The 16,224-nt window shown below is 39.7% G+C and overlaps 1 protein-coding gene across 4 annotated transcripts in view; it reads right to left on the reverse strand.

Annotated features, from left to right (window-relative positions):
* C2cd3 (C2 calcium dependent domain containing 3) overlaps positions 1-16,224 on the reverse strand; it is a 93,445-nt gene that overhangs the window by 69,816 nt on the left and 7,405 nt on the right. For 2 of the 4 annotated variants that reach the window (XM_005357502.3, XM_026784397.1), the window contains exons 3-7: positions 15,786-15,943; positions 7,114-7,331; positions 6,179-6,426; positions 2,841-2,973; positions 1,711-1,833 (exon numbers count right to left, since the gene is read on the reverse strand). In XM_005357502.3, coding sequence (XP_005357559.1) covers positions 1,711-1,833; positions 2,841-2,973; positions 6,179-6,426; positions 7,114-7,331; positions 15,786-15,943 — 880 coding nt within the window. Of the gene's footprint in view, positions 1-1,710; positions 1,834-2,840; positions 2,974-6,178; positions 6,427-7,113; positions 7,332-12,927; positions 13,016-15,110; positions 15,149-15,785; positions 15,944-16,224 lie in introns of those variants that run through there. The other 2 variants (XM_026784396.1, XM_026784395.1) reach the window with 2 other exon arrangements.

Genomic DNA, 16,224 nt, shown 5'->3' on the forward strand with positions numbered 1-16,224 from the left:
TATAAATAGAAGGAGACCCACGAAAGGAGCAAGGGAACAAAGAGGGGAGTACACAAGGGGCCAGCCACCCAGCCAGCCATTGAGCAAGTAAAAGTAAGATATACAGAAGAAAAGGAAAAAGTCCAGAGGCAATTGGTAGACAGGATAATTTAAGTAAATCTGGCTACAAACAAGCCAAGCTAAGGCTGGGGATTCATAAGTAAGATTAAGCCTCCATGTGGATTTTGGATACTGAGTGGTAAAAGAGTAAAGAACCAAAGAGCCAAAAGAGTAAAATAAACAATATTTTGGTGTTCCTACACATGGCTAGAGTAAAAGAAAATCAAACAACAAAGTTCCAGCATTGCCTTACATTTAAACGAGGATTTATATTTTGGTCAAGAAGAAAAAAGGGGCTTGAGGTTAGAAGGGCAGTTCATCATCCCATGGACTTATTTTATCTTCTTTCTCGTCTCCTAAGCACACTGACAGCCACACTACCTCCCAGGCCAGACGGCAGTCATTACAGTCAAGTAAAAGAGGTTGAAACACCACAAACTGGAACTTGTTGTTTGGCTTTTTGAGACAGAGTTTCCCTGTAGCTTTGGAGCCTATCCTGGAACTTACTCTGTGCTGGGATTAAAGGTGTGTACCACCACCACCTGGTTCTCTGCCTTTTTCTACAACTGATACTATAGAAGCCTGTGATTCTAACTTTAATTTCTTCTCTTCCCACCTCCACTGGGAAGGAAATGCTTTCCTATTTCTTAGTGTTAGCAGGTTGATCTTTCTACTCTTCCACTCAGAATATTTTGATATCTGCCCCATTTTAGATTTTTAATATGAAGTTCAAGTTCTTTAATGTAATAGTCAAAGTCCTATTGGTGATACAAGGACCAAAAGGTGATATCTCTTGCCACTTTCCTATAAGTTTAAATTTTAACCAAATTAAACTAAGTGCAAAAGCCAGGCATTGTGGTGCATGCCTACAGTGCCAGCACTTGGGAGGCAGTGGTAGGAGGAGCAGGGCTCGCTGTCATTCTCAGTTACATAGCACTTAGCAAGCCCAAGGCTACCTTAAGCTACATTAGACACTCTCTTAAAAAACAAACAAACAAAACCCCAAAAAACAAACCTTAAGTAAGTTGTGCATTCTTAAAAATATGTTTCTTGTGTATATGTAACATGTGTAACATATCAAGACAGTACTGTTTACAGTAGTTCCTCAAGAGACAATACACGATGAGTCTGGTTTTAGTGACCATGTTAACAATATTCACAATTAATTATTAATTAACCAAACTTCTATGTGCTAACACCATGCTAATTCCTTTAAATACACAATTTCTCAACCTCACTGAAATTTTGCAAAGTTTGAAAAAAAAAAAAACTTCCAAAATTTTGCCAAGCTGAAATAACTGCCTAAGGCTACAATACTAAGCAACAGACTTCAACTTTCACCTTGACTCTAGTTAAAAGTCATGCTCTCTTCGTCACAGCAGCTAACACAGATGCTGAACAGAACGGGGAGACACGGACAGAGAGGTGGGCTGCGGGCCATTCTGTGAGCAAAACTAGAAGGAAAGGCTATACACTGGCTTTTTACTTAATAGGCAAACAGTCCTAGTTTAAGGATAAGGGAAGGACTCAGGCCAAGGAAGTATTACTAACAAAGTATTCAATGAATTGAAAGAAGTTTTAAATGGAAGAAAGCTAGATAAAAGCACTTACCTGCCTAGCAGCAGCTGTATGGCTCTGGTGTCAACTTTTATGTCATCTTTACAAAACATGTTCTCAGTCAAGGGGAGGAGGTGGTCACCACTGTGGTCTTTAAATTGGTTTTTAGATGAATTCCTGGTTCCAAGGTGTGAAAAATACTCTGTCATGAATGGCTAACAGATGGGAAAAATTTAAATCCTAATCAAACTAAAAAAGAGAAGGCACTAGTCTGACTTAGAAAATTTGACATTTTTAGGCTTCTCTGCCTTAAATGTATATAAAACTTTACACTGTGCAAATTTCTTCCCAACACCAGAATCCCATTTCATTTCCGAAGTGAGGGAAAAATATCTTCATTTTATATATAAGCATTCCAGTTTAGAGAGTGAAGAGTTTATCCATTTATATATTCATCAAGCACCAATGTTAGGTGTTAGATTCTAAGTACCTTCTACTGTAGGCTCACCACATTAAGAAATATTTACTGAGAGGCTGGAGAGATGGTTCAGCAGTACTTGCTGCTCTTCCAAAGGATCCAGGTTCAAGTTCCAGCACCCACATGGCAGCTCAAAACTGTCTGTAACTTCATTCAAGGGGAATCAGACATCCTCATACAGACATACAAACAGGCAAAACACCAATTCAAATGAAATAAAAATAAATTTAAAGAAAAAGAATTGTTATTATTAGCCGGGCGATGGTGGCGCACGCCTTTAATCCCAGCACTCGGGAGGCAGAGGCAGGTGGATCTCTGTGAGTTCGAGACCAACCTGGTCTACAGAGCTAGTTCCAGGACAGGCTCCAAAGCCACAGAGAAACCCTGTCTCGAAAAACCAAAAAAAAAAAAAAAAAGAATTGTTATTATTATTATTATTGTTTTTTAAGAAAGGATTTCTCTGTGTAGCCCTAGATATCCTGGAATTCATTCTGTAGACCAAGCTGGCCTCAAACTCAGATCCACCTGCCTCTGCCTCTCCAGTGCTGGGATTAAAGATGTGCGCCACCATCGCCCAGGTTTAAAAAAAAAAAAAGAACTATTTGCTGAAAATTTCCAAGATTATCCCATTCATAACAACAAAAAGCAAGGTAAGTCAACAACTGAAGAAATGAGCTAGAGGGGTGTGTGTTTGTCACTAACTTACGGCACTGAGGATCTGAAACCATCTTCCAGCATAGGAGGAGGAGCTTTGTCCAGCAGCATGCTAGTATCTGGGCTCGAGTTCATTGCAGAAATCAACATGGCATTCCTCAGTTTATTGCCTTGTTCTAACAGAGCTGAAGGCAGCAGAAACAGAAAATGAAAGCATCTGAAATCCAGAAGGAAGGGTTCCAGAATTCACAGTACCTGTCCTCCTATGGGTGACTTGCCCCAAGGTTCTGCAGTGGCCTTAGGGTCTGTTCTTCTGTAAGCCGGAAAATTCCTTGAGGAAGTTATTTAACAACTGTTGTTTACTGGGCTACTACCATGTGGTTAGATGTTACATCAATGAGTGAACATTCTATCCCAGAGAGACTGATATTATTGTGGGAGCTGTTGTGTCCCAGCCTCCCAACTCTCCCAACTGCTGTCTGACCATAATGAGGTAAATGATGCCTATGACTCATTTTCATATCCAGATACCTTATTCTGGCTCTCTTATTTATAATAGTTTCAATATTTCTACCCCCCAAAACACTGGCAACTACACTGCTACCTAAACTTCTGGAAACCAGTCATACCTATAACAATCTATTCTATTACTTTCTTAACGAGATCTTACTTTGCCAATTTATGCAAAACTAGCAACCTCCCCTCTCATCTCCCTTTCTTAATTTACCTCCATTGCCATTGCTTCCCTCTATACGGTACTATAAACAAGTACTAAGTACTATAAATAAATGTAGTACTTATTTATCCAGTTTGTCTTCCCATCTAGAATAGCAGATTCCTAAGACAGACTCTTTTTAAAGAAAATTTTAAACTGCTACATCCCTGTTACATAGAAAAGCACCAGACAGGGCTGGAGAGATGGCTAAGCAGTTAAGAGCACTGACTATTCTTCCAGAGGACCTGAGTTCAATTCCCAGCAACCACATGGTGGCTCACAACCATCTGTAATGAAATCTGGCACCCTCTGGCCTGCAGGCATACATGGAGGCAGACTTTCTATACATAATAAATAAATAAATAAAATCTTAAAAAAAAAGAAAAGCATCAGACATTTGGTAGGTGTTGGATAAATACCTTCTTAATGACCAAATAAATACCTTCCTCAAAGTCTGAGGCACAAGTACATACAAGAGTCCAGGCAGAAGCTGATGAAATATTAAGTGTTGTAGACAATTTTCTTCCTTGTCAATGGACTCTTTAAATTAAAAGACTAAAGTCAATGGCTCATAATCTTGGAGTGTGTATGCATGTGTGTGTGTGCATGTGGCATAATGTATTTATTATTATTTTGTGTATACATGTGGTGCTTATGTGCGAGTGCAGACCATGGCTGCAATGGTGTGCATGCGGACGTCAGGGGCAAGTTAGTTCTCTCCTTCCACCTTTATGTGAGTTTCAGGGATTGAACTCAGATACACACAAAGACAGACAAACACACATATATTTTTGTTTGTTTTTTTTTTGTTTTTTTTTCAACTCAGGGTTCTCCTGTATATCCCTGGCTGTCCTGGAACTCACTCTGTAGACCAGGCTGGCCTTGAACTCACAGATACCTACCTGCCTTTCCTCCTGAGTGCTGACATTAAAGGCATGTGCTATCACAGTCTGGCCCTAGAGTATATTTTTAAAAACTGGGATTCCTAAAACATTTCAGATAAAAGATATGAACAACATAGCTCATTGGTAGAGTATATGTTATGTATGCAGAAGGCATAGATATAATCCCTATCATCGCAAAATATACAAGACCACATAATAACATAAAACAAGTAGTGTTTTTATAATAATATAATATATAATATTATATAATTATATAATAAATGGTACAGATACCTCCTTTGGAAATATTAGTGGGAGTGGATATACATTCCTGTCATGCTCCTGATGTCACAGAAATAATAACAGCATAGTGTTCCCTGACCTGGGGCAATACAGGCTGCACCCACTTGCCTTTTATCGTGGTTTGAATGTGAATGCTTGAACACTTGGTCACCAGCTGGTGGCACTGTTTTGGAAGGTTGTGGAACTTGGAATGGTGCCTTCCTTGCTGGACAAAGTTGATCACTAAGGGCAGGTCTTGACCTTCTATAGCCTTGACCCCACTTCCTGTTGCAGAACCCAATGCAATCTACTGTTTCTTGCTCCTAGTGTCATGATGGAAAGTATTCCTTCTTAAACCATAATTCAATACAAACCTTATCAGGTATACTTGATCACAGAACTGAGAAGAGTAACATACAAATGAGCAGACTTCTACTTTTATGTATTCTGTAGTACTGTAAATATTAAAATAGAATTTAACTCGCAGTCTTAAGTAATAAAGATGCTTTATGCTATCACACTAAATGTCCCCATGAAGAATAATAGTTTTTAGAATGTGACATGAATTTGGTACTACTCTAGCTGCCTTAAATTATTTGGGGACAGATAAGGACTAATACATTTCTATAAGAAAAGCTTTACCCTCATATCCAAACACACAATGTAACAATCTAATTACAAGTTCTTAGGTGCACATGAACGAATAATGTGTTCCCAGAGGACATCGTTAAGGGAAATAAAGCACAGAAAGACAAATTTCCTATCATCTATTTGTGGAAGCTTGAAAGATGATCCCTAAACAGACAATACAAGAAAGATTAACAAAAATTGGGAAGGGTTGGGGGAGGGCAGGAAGGAATGGCCAGTAAGGACAGGGGTGCAGCTGATAAGGAATAATTTCTAGTGTTCTCTAGCATCATAGAATAATTGTGACTGACAACTGAATGTTGCAGAATAGCTAATAAAGGACATTGTGTTTTGAAAATTACATTACTATTGTGTGTGTGTGTGTGTGTGTGTGTGTGTGTGTGTGCATGCAGTGGGGTGGGAGGTCAGTACATGCCACCTGTATGTGTGGAAGTTAGACAACAACTGGCAGGAGTCAATTCTTTCTTTCACCATGTGGGTGGGGGGGAAATCACACTCAGCACAGCAAGGCTTGGCGGGAGAAGCTGAGTTATCTTACCAACTTCTTAAAGGACATTTTAAATGTTTCTAACACAAAAGATAAGTGTCTGAGATGATAGATGTAACCTGATATGATCATTACCTACTGTATATGCACATTGAAATATACTATACCCCACAAACACAATTGCCATATACTAATTTAAAGTAAAAACATCTAATTAGCAGTCCTTTACATGAGACTCTGGATGACAGCAAGTCTCACACTTTTATTTGGCTATTCAGTTCACTGAGAAGTCTTGCTTACCTTTGTGGGCAGGCTAACAAGCAGAGTAATCCCAATAAATACAGTGAAGCCTTAGGTCACAGATAGATACATACCTGAAAGAAGGTCCTTTGTAGGAGGGTTGTTTGAAGACAGGATGAATGAGTCACTGTGACTCTTGGTGACTGTACTAATTTGTGGCTGAAATTCAGAACTGTTTAGGAGGGACATCTGCTTCTGTGGGGCTTTGCCTCTCAACAATACAGTCTCTAAACTTGGCTCTGAATTAAGGTGATGCTGTGGTCCACACAAAGAACTCTTTACTGCATCGGGGTCCTCTGCAAAGTACAAGTGGTCCTTCCCCCTGTTAGAAAGAAAGAGCCAGCAGCTCATACCCTGTCTTGGAAATATTCCACCTTGTCAGAGATAGGTGATCCACGAGGGCACTGTAGCTGGGGCCTTGTGAGAAGTTTTTTGGTTTTTGTTGTTGTTTGTTTTTTTGCATTGTTTTTATATATCTGCTTTTAATCTCCTCAATTAAAGGAATATAGACCTTTACCACAGTTGTGGGTTATACTTTAAGTGATACAAAACAGAGATTACCACACAGGGAAAGAGAGTGTGTGTATCTACACAGTTTCATACAATGCAGATTACCTCAAAAGTAATCAAGACAAAAATCTGTTTCTCATACTTCATTCCATTTCACAAAACAATGCCCTTTCCCCTCCCATGTATCACGACATCTGTAAACTTTAGTCATATGTGCACACTGGCTTCTCTACTGGACTGTGAGCAGTCCTTAAAAACAGGACTTGTAGGGGTTTTGCGACTGCTGTAATTTGGGGCACACTAAGACTGCATTCTACCACTGAGCTACCTCTTCGGCCCCAAGAATTATGTCTTGATTATTTCTGTGCCAGTGTCTGGTGTCCTGGGCAGCAGTGGGTGCGTTAAGAGCTGGATGCTGAATAAATAACTGTGTTTCACTGTTCAGATGTTCAATAGGACAATGAGAGCAGATGCAGAGACTTGGAGACGTAAGTGTTACCTTGGTGTGGCTGATCTACTGCTGGTGCCTGCTAATTCTTTTCCTTCAGTTTTGATGGCAGGTTCCCCACAAGATGGAATCATAGATAGAGCATTGCTGGATTCAGTATTCTCTCGGAGTCCTCGCTCAGATAAAAGCACATTTTCTGTCATGTCGGTGGTAGGAAGAGGCTTATAGCTGTCGTAAGTATCTGACAGAGGTTCTAGGGCAAGTGAAACCTGAAAGAACATGAAATAATAGATTTTCTTCAGCCTCCAGTAACTAACTGTAAGAAATCCCTGCCTGACAAAAGTTAATGTCTACCTGTTCCTCACAAGAGTAGGCCTAGATTTCTGCTGACTTCAAAAACCTCTCTCACTATGCTTCATTCCTTTGTGTGAGATAGACCAATGCCCTATATTCACAGCTCTGCACCTTTATTCAGGCCTCGATTCTCTCATGCCTAGATAAAGATATCAAAGTCATTGCCTTCTTCAGGATGCCCCTTACTGTCTACCCACCACTATAATCACTACTTACTGAACACTTTACTATAGGCCAGGAATGCGCTGTATTCCCCATCCAGATCACTGCAGTGATGACACAAGTCTGTCAGGAACTTATATTCTCATAACTGTGAGGTTAAGGAAAAAGCAGAGGCCAGATATGGTGATGTATGCCAAGTAATACCAGCACTTAGGGTGCGAAGGCAGGAAAATTATGATTCCCCAGTCAGTCTATAAAACCTGGTGAGAGTCTATCTCCAAAGCCAAGGTTTAGAGAGCATATTTGCATCACTTACCTATCACACAAACATATTATGAATCCCTTGAAGGCACAAACCACATTCTTTAGTTTTTTATAGACTGGGTAGCACAGAACCATAGATATGGTTCTGTTGGATGAATGGCATGGTATTTTATGACACATTCTTAGGTTTGTTGTCTGGGACAAAAAAAAAGTCCTTATTGTCATGCTGGACATAAAATGTGACAAACACTATGAGGAAAAACTAAGTTTCTGCTGGTTGAGCTCTTGCTTGTTGTAGTCCAGCTCGGGGTGGGGGTGGGGACAAGGCAGGAGGGAGCCTTTGAGTCTTGGACTTCGTGGACTTATACAGCAAGACCTGGTCTCCAAAGAGAAGACAAAGTTCTCTACAATTTCACTCCTGTGAGTTGAAGTACACTATTAAAAACTTCCTTCAGTACCAGTGAGAAGATTCAGTGGGGAAAGGCACTTGCTGAGCAGCCAGCCTGGAACCCACAGAGAGGTGGAAGGAGAGAACTGACTCAACAGCTCTCAAGAGTTGTCTTCTGATCTTCACACACACTGTGGTGTGCATGCCCGTGCACACACACACTGACATGTGTCTGTGTCCCTACATCTTCTTCTTAAAAAAAATTGCTGGGCGTTGGTGGCACATGCCTTTAATCCCAGTACTCAGGAGGCAGAAGCAGGCAGATGAGGTCAGCCTGGTCTACAAGAGCTAGTTCCAGGACAAGTTACAAAGCTACAGAGAAACCCTGTCTCGAAGAAACAAAACAAAACAAAAAATTATCCAGTCCTCTGAAAAGTTCAACTAGGAAAAACCTAATAGGGTAATGAAACAAAACTAAATATACCTCAGAAGAGGAAAAAATAACATTATTGAGAAGTTTAGCTTCAATGACAGAATGAGAAGGAGAAACTGTTTAAGCAGTCACAGACAGCCAATGATGAATGACCCAACACAGAAATAAAAAAAATAGTTTTTCAGATATTTTTTAAAGGTCAATGAATATTTTGTGTAGAGAAACTGCCAATCCATGAACTCAAACCAAACCTAGATCTTACTGAGAATTCTGACCATGAACCAAATCAAGACTTTCCCACAAGTAAACACCATGTGTGTCTGAGTACTGTGTGATCACTGTAACAGTGTCTCCTATAATCTGGGCTGCCCCAGTTGTAACTTACCAAAGATGGCCACTGCATTTCAGAAGCAGAGAAAGCACTGGAATAAAAGTGCCCCACCCTTAGTTTGGACTTGCTGAATCGCCAGAGAAGCTTGCATTTCCCTAAGCAGAGTTGAACTGGTAAAGTCCAACTTAGAAGCCTGCTGAGACTTTTAATAGTGGAGAAAGCTCAGAGAAAAACCTTGCATTTTCTGCCTCAAACTTAGGGCTAGCCTAATTCATCTGTTGATACCAGTTCTATGCTAACTGCTGGGGCAGAGCAATGACTAAAACAGACTCTGTTCCAGAAGATCACAGACCTTACAGGGAACCCAGAATGTGCACTGGGTGATGTGGGAATCCCAGGGAGAGAACCAAGCTCAGACAAGAGGGACGACTTTCCAGAAGTGGAACACAAATGACTAAGCAGAAAATACTAGGCATGAAGTCAGATGAAGCTAAGTGGGGCTGAGGTAAATAAAACATTGCAGACTAAGGAAAAACATCTAAATTTGGACACATAAAACACATTAACCAATCAACTGGTTACCTCTGGGCTTGACTCCTAAGCCCTCTGCCTCTCAATGTTCTTAATACAGTACTGTATCCATCTACACTTCCACTCTGCCCCTCCCCAATTATGTTCTCTCTCTGCTCACTTCTCCGCCAGTGCCGTTAATGAGTCAGTGTCTGTCTGTCTGCCTGCCTGTCTCCCATGCTGGGAGCAGAATATAGGCCTCATGCATGTTAAGCACACACTATATTCCCAACCAGATTTTTCTATGTTATACAAACTATTTTACTTTTTAAGCTGGAGATTTCTCCCTTAAAATGTCTTCATGTACCCAAAGTTTTATCCAATGAAAACAATTTTCATTTGTCAGAAAAAGGGAACTAACAGTATTTGTTGCTATTGTTGTTCTATCTCCAGATCACATTCTGCCATCTAAATATATCACCATCTCCTGAAGCCCACACCATCCACATATGCCATAAATATACCATATGCGTCTCCCATGTATAACAGAGCAATGCTAAGGATGCTCATCTGCCTTCTAGCAATGACTCAGGGTCTCTCTGGTACTAAGTTGCCTACAGCTTTCTACTTATATCTGTGGCATCTAATGTATAATTTTCAGACTTATGCTAGGCCACACAGCATTTAAACAATGATTAATCAATGCTTTAAAATTATATTTCTTATACAAATTTGCATCTCTGGCTTCTCTTGAAAAATAAGAAAATCCACGAAAGCTGAGTCCCCATTCTAATGTGGCAAAAAATGAACTAGATTAGACCAGTGACTTGGTCAGGAATATACATACAGTTGCTACACCTGGGGCTATTAGTTTGCTTGATTTTTTTAATTTGCTTATAGTAAAATGACAATTTTCTAGCTGTAATTTCATGACTAAACACACACACACACATACACACACAGCCGCCATAGTCAAGAAAGGGAACATGTCCATCATCCAAATAATTGCCTTATTCTTCTGTAGTTACGCCCTCCTTACTGCCAACCCCTACCATCTGCTCATGACAGTATGCCATCATCTAGTGTAGAAGCTCTGGAGAGTCTTCCACTGTGGTGGTGCTCAAGTGCGTTTTACTGGTTGGCACACCATGACTGATGTCTTTCCACACTGGCTCCTTAATAAATACTGAAGCAGCTTTGCATTCCTGGGGAAAACTCTTGGGGACAGGATTATTCTTCCTGTACAGTGCTGGCCCCAGTTTGCTGGTATTTTCTTGGGAATTTTGAGGTCTAGGTTCATGAGGGATACTGTTCTGTAGTTTTCCTGTATTTTCCCTCTCTAGTTTAGGTATCAAAGTGTTACATGCCTCAGAATAATGTTTTCTCCTTTTCAATTTTTCTGAAAGAGACAATAAGATTGGTGGTATTTTTTTCTTCCTTAAATGTTTGGAAGAATTTGCTGATAAAGTGATCTAGGCCTAGAGCTTTCTTTTTTGGCAGGTCTAAAATTGCAAATTCAATTTTTTCAAATAGTACCAGATCTATTCAGAGTATTTCTTCTTCTTCATGGAATTCTTGTAGTTCAGTTTGAGAAGAATCAGGCCATTTCATCTAGGTTGTCAAATTTTAACATGTAGGGTTACTCGTGGCATTCTGTTAATGTCTGTCGGTTCCGAAATCTGCTGTATTTCTTACAGTAGAGACATGAGGAAAGTGTTATGTTTCTTTTTCACAAACTCATTGTACACAGTGATGGTTTTCATAATGACATTTTAAATCATCTTTGTGTGCCTTGTGTGTTTGTGTGTGAGAGAGGCATGGGTGTGCGTGGTGCGGTGCTGCATTGAAGTCAGAGGACAATCTTGGCTTCTGGTCTTTCCACTTTGTTTTGGAGAGTCTCTTGTTCACCAGTGTGCAGACAGGCTAGCTGGACCATGAACTTCTGGAATTCCTATGTCTCTGCCTCCCACCTTGCTTTAGGAACACTGACTGCAGACACGCACTACCAAGCCCAGCTTTACATGGGTTCTTTGGATCTGAACACAGGTCCTCACACTTGCACACTGAGCTGTTCCCATAGCCCTGATAATAACACTTGAATTCAAATATATTATGTGCTTTATGACAATATCCCCACAGACTCCTGTTCCCCTTCCTCCTCCTACTAGACCCCTTCCTCTTTCAAAACAGCCCTGAGTCTATTTTTATGCCATATATAAATGTGTGTATGCAAAGAAAGTGGAATATTTTTCTGTGTCCATGAAAGAAGAAAAAGAGACTTGAGAAATTTAAAATAATAGTAGATAATATATGGACAAAATGTGATATCAAACCATTATGTCAATAGGATTATGAAACAAACTACAGCCATTCTGTAGAAAAAAAAATGCATGATGAAAATGGAAAAATCCTACTGAGGATGGCAAAATTTTAAAAAGACTCCCACCAAATGCAGCTGGATATGTGTGCAGTAAACACTATTTAGATGTGTAAGAACAGCAAGCACTTTAATAAGTAATCTCCCCAGCTGTATATTCTCCATTATATCCTACTATACCCTTCCTTCACAGTCGCTTATCTGGAAAAAAGAAATTTTTTAAAAATACTTTTTTTAAATATATCTCTTTATTATAAAGATTTGTTTTATTTAAAATTGTGTGTGTGTGTGTGTGTGTGTGTGTTTGTGTGTGTGTGTGTGTGTGTTTGTGTGTGTGTGTGTGTGTAGTTATGTGATTGTGAATGCAAGTGCCTGTAGATGTCAGAGGTGTTGTATTCTCTGGAGCTATACTTATAGACAGTTATGAGCTGCCCAACATGGGTGCTGGAAACCGAATTCTGGTCCTCTGGAAAACAGCAAGCACTGTTAACCACTGAGCCACATTCCCAGTCCTGGAGAAAAGGAAATTCTAATTGCTGCTTCTGCCTCACTGCTGCTCCTTATTACCAAACTTCTTATCTTCAGAGTCTAACTTCTGTCTCAATTTTCTATTAAAACACAATTTAAATCCAATGACCTTTACATTTGAAAATCTTATTACATAAATTACATTTAAATATGGTCAAAAAATAGTACAGCTATTTTGGAAAACTTTAGTAGTTCCTCAAAAAGTTAAACAAAGTGCCATATCACCCACCAACTCTACTCCCACATATGTGCCCAAGGGAACTGAAAGCCCATGTTCACGAAAAACTTCGAGTTGCTCACAAAAGCTAAGAAATCCAATGCCCATGAATCAAAAATCATAAACAAAATGATGTCTATGTATACAATCAAATATTTCACCCACAAAAAGGAATATATGCTACAATATATTTAAATCTTAAAAACATTATGCTAAGTGAAAGAAGACAGTTTCAAAAAAGCTCACACTATTCCATATATTTGAAATGGCAGGGATAGGAAATAAAAGGACAGAAAGTAACCTGATATGCCAGGGGTGGGGATGTCCGGGATCGTGGAAGAGTGGCTGGTAATGAGTACAGTGCTGAGTTTTGGAATGAAAGAAATATCCTGAAATTAGAAAGTAGTAAAGCTTGTATAATCTGGTGACTATACTTAGAAAACAAACAAGACAAAACAAAACAAAAACTGAACTACATACTTTAAAAGGATAGATTTCATATTTTCAAATTATATCTTGATCATAAAAATAAAACCACCACCACAAAAGGCTACATAGAATCCTATATTCCAACTGCTATTATCATTCCTTATTTTTCCCTAGGCATCAATCACATGCATGCATGTAGTAGTACCATCTGATTTTTTCCTAGGCATCCATCATATGCAAGTATGTAGTACCATCTGATTTTCCCTAGGTATCCATCAAATGCATACATGTAGTACCATCTTATTTTTCCCTAGGTATCAATCACATGCATACATGTAGTAGTACCATCTGATTTTTTCCTAGGCATCAATCATATGCATGTATGTAGTACCATCTGATTTTCCCTAGGCATCCATCATATGCATACATGTGGTACCATCTGATTTTCCCTAGGCATCAATCATACATACATGTAGTACCATCTGATTTTTCCCTACGCATCAATCATATGTATACATGTAGTAGCATCTAAATTCGCTTTTGTCATTATCAAACTACAATTAATTCTGTTGAACAACCTGTCTTCATTTCTCTAGTACTGGGAAGACACTGCCATAACTAGCCCCAAGGATGCAGAGCTTTCTCTCTCTTTGGAGTATTTCTGTAAGACTGAGGTATACAAACAAAGCTGAGCGCTGCTGAAGGCTGAGAGAGCAGAATGCGCTCCCACAGGAGAGTGCCTTTATAGCTTTTGAAACATAAGTTTAGCATTTTGCAGGCTTGATGCAAATCCTACAGCAGCAGAAACACATGAGTTTAGCCTCACTTCGCCATACAGACATCAACGGAAGGCAGCACTGTTTTCTGAATAAAAATGACGCAAATCCATTGACAAATCCTTGAGCTCTTCCCCTTAGTTGCGGGGTTTTTGGAGTTGATATTCTGTTGCATGACATATGAGGTACGCTTCTGTGGTGCATTCTTGTATCTGGTAATGTTAGTGTTCTTTCCCTACCTTTTCTTGGTTTCTTTTCCTATTTATTTAATTTTTTTGTATTAGCTTTAGGGCAAATTTGGCAAGGTGTAAAACCAACGGAATTTTTAAAATTTTTAGTTGTATTTATTTAATGCTAAATTTATTCCCATACTGTAAATTTTAGTTTCTTCAGTTTCTTCTGGGATATCTTTTTCTCCTATGTAGCCTCCCTTTCTGGCTTTGGAACAGTTTGCTCCTTTTCAGTGAGGGTCACCTCACTGTGGCAGGTTCATGGACAGTTAATCCAGCCTGAGCTCTGTAAGTTCAATGGAACACCTAGGAACTTTGTCCACTTTGTTTAACGATGAGAATCTACACCCAACTCGTAAGTTCAGCATCACTCTATCCATTCTTAAGCACGTGTAGTAAAATTTCAGCACTCTACTTGTCCAGCCCCACTGTTTGGCCTGGCTGCACCTACGGACTCCACCATTATAATGTGGGAACAACACACATGGCTTCTTTAAAGTGATACTTTCCAGATACGTGGTGGGTTTTTAAACACACACACTCTTGATGGCCTGGGCCATCAAGGAAACATGAAGATTTGAACATCATGATTTGCTTCTTTTATTTTTTTTTTTAGGGCTTTCTGAGTCAAGAGAATAGAGAACCGTCTTCACAGGTCATCTTACCGCTTACAGGAAGAAGCATAGGGCTCCTGAAAGAATTCATTTGTCACTTGAATTTGTGAAGTGTGAATGTTAAGTGATCATTCTGAAGCTCTCCCAGAGTCTCCTCAGAAAAGGGATCTATGGTCTTCACAGAACCCTCTCATAGCTATAGTATAGCATATATCATACTGTGTTCTAAAAAACTGCACGAGAAAGCTGTGTCTTATTTCTACATTCGTGGTACATAAAAGTGCATCAGAAATACAAACTGGCGGGAAAAGGTAGAAGAGGAGGAGGAAGGGAGGGGAGCACAGAAAAATGTATAGCTCAATAAAAACAATAAAAAATATACACATAAAAATACAAATTGGATCAATGGGTGACAATATTAAAGATAGCACTTACATGACTGAAACAAAGGCTTCCGGGTACTATATTAGGAACTGGCAGAAAACAAAGGAAGAAAATAGAGTTTCATACTTTACAGAGTCTAGACTCTAAATGGGAATCCTACCAATAAACAATTCTGGTTACTGCACTAGATCAACAAAGACATAATTAATCCTATGAATTCAGCACAGTGCAGAGAAGGAGAGCGCAACCGGAGTGTGAAAGTTTCCTGGTGCTGGGTTTAGAAAAAGGAAACAAGTCAAGTGCAAAATGAGCAAGGACAAGGAAGTACTCTTCATGAGACATGGGACTCATTCTAGAAGACTTGATTCCTGCCCCCAGATTTTATTCTTTGCAGTTGTTATTGGTTGGTCAAACAGTGTTTGAACACTTGGTCCCCAGTGCGTGAGGCTGTTTTGGAGAGTTGAGGAACCTATAGGAGTGGGGCCTCACTAACAGAAGTGAAGCATGGGGGTGGGGCTTGAGGTTCATAGGCTCCTGTCCTATCTTTGCTTCCTAATCCTCGATGTGAGTAAGCAGCCTCAAGCTCCTGCTGCCATGTCTTCCCTACAAGTAACTGTACCTTCAATCAGGAATCAAAATAAAGCCTTAAGTTGCTTCATATCAGGTATCTGGTCACAATAATGAGAAAAGTGATAAGACAGCAGTAAAGAATTAGAACATTTTTACCTGAAGTTCTCCAAGTTTCTTAGATACTGGTGAAACAATGGTAAAAAATCCATTGATTTGATGGGTTGGAGACAGCTGGGCAAGTCCACTGATTTGAACTCTGCCAACCGGAAGATGATCAAGTTTGGTGATGACTTCCAACACCAGCACAGCCATATCTAATCAGAAACAATTACAACATATTCAGATAGTTTCCATTATTTTGGTTTTGGAAATAGGTCAAAGGGTATATAATAAAAAACTTAAAATTTGAAGTAAGTCAGGCACTTCCTTACTATACCTTAGAGGAAGGAGAAGCAAGCCCAACACCAACAGAACAGAAGTTTTAGAGAGGAATGACAAGTGCTGTATAGCCGGGCGATGGTGGCGCACGCCTTTAATCCCAGCACTTGGGAGGCAGAGGCAGGCGGATCTCTGTGAGTTCGAGACCAGCCTGGTC

Source organism: Microtus ochrogaster, chromosome 22, assembly GCF_000317375.1.
Source record: "Microtus ochrogaster isolate Prairie Vole_2 chromosome 22, MicOch1.0, whole genome shotgun sequence".
Classification (NCBI taxonomy): Eukaryota; Metazoa; Chordata; class Mammalia; order Rodentia; family Cricetidae; genus Microtus; species Microtus ochrogaster.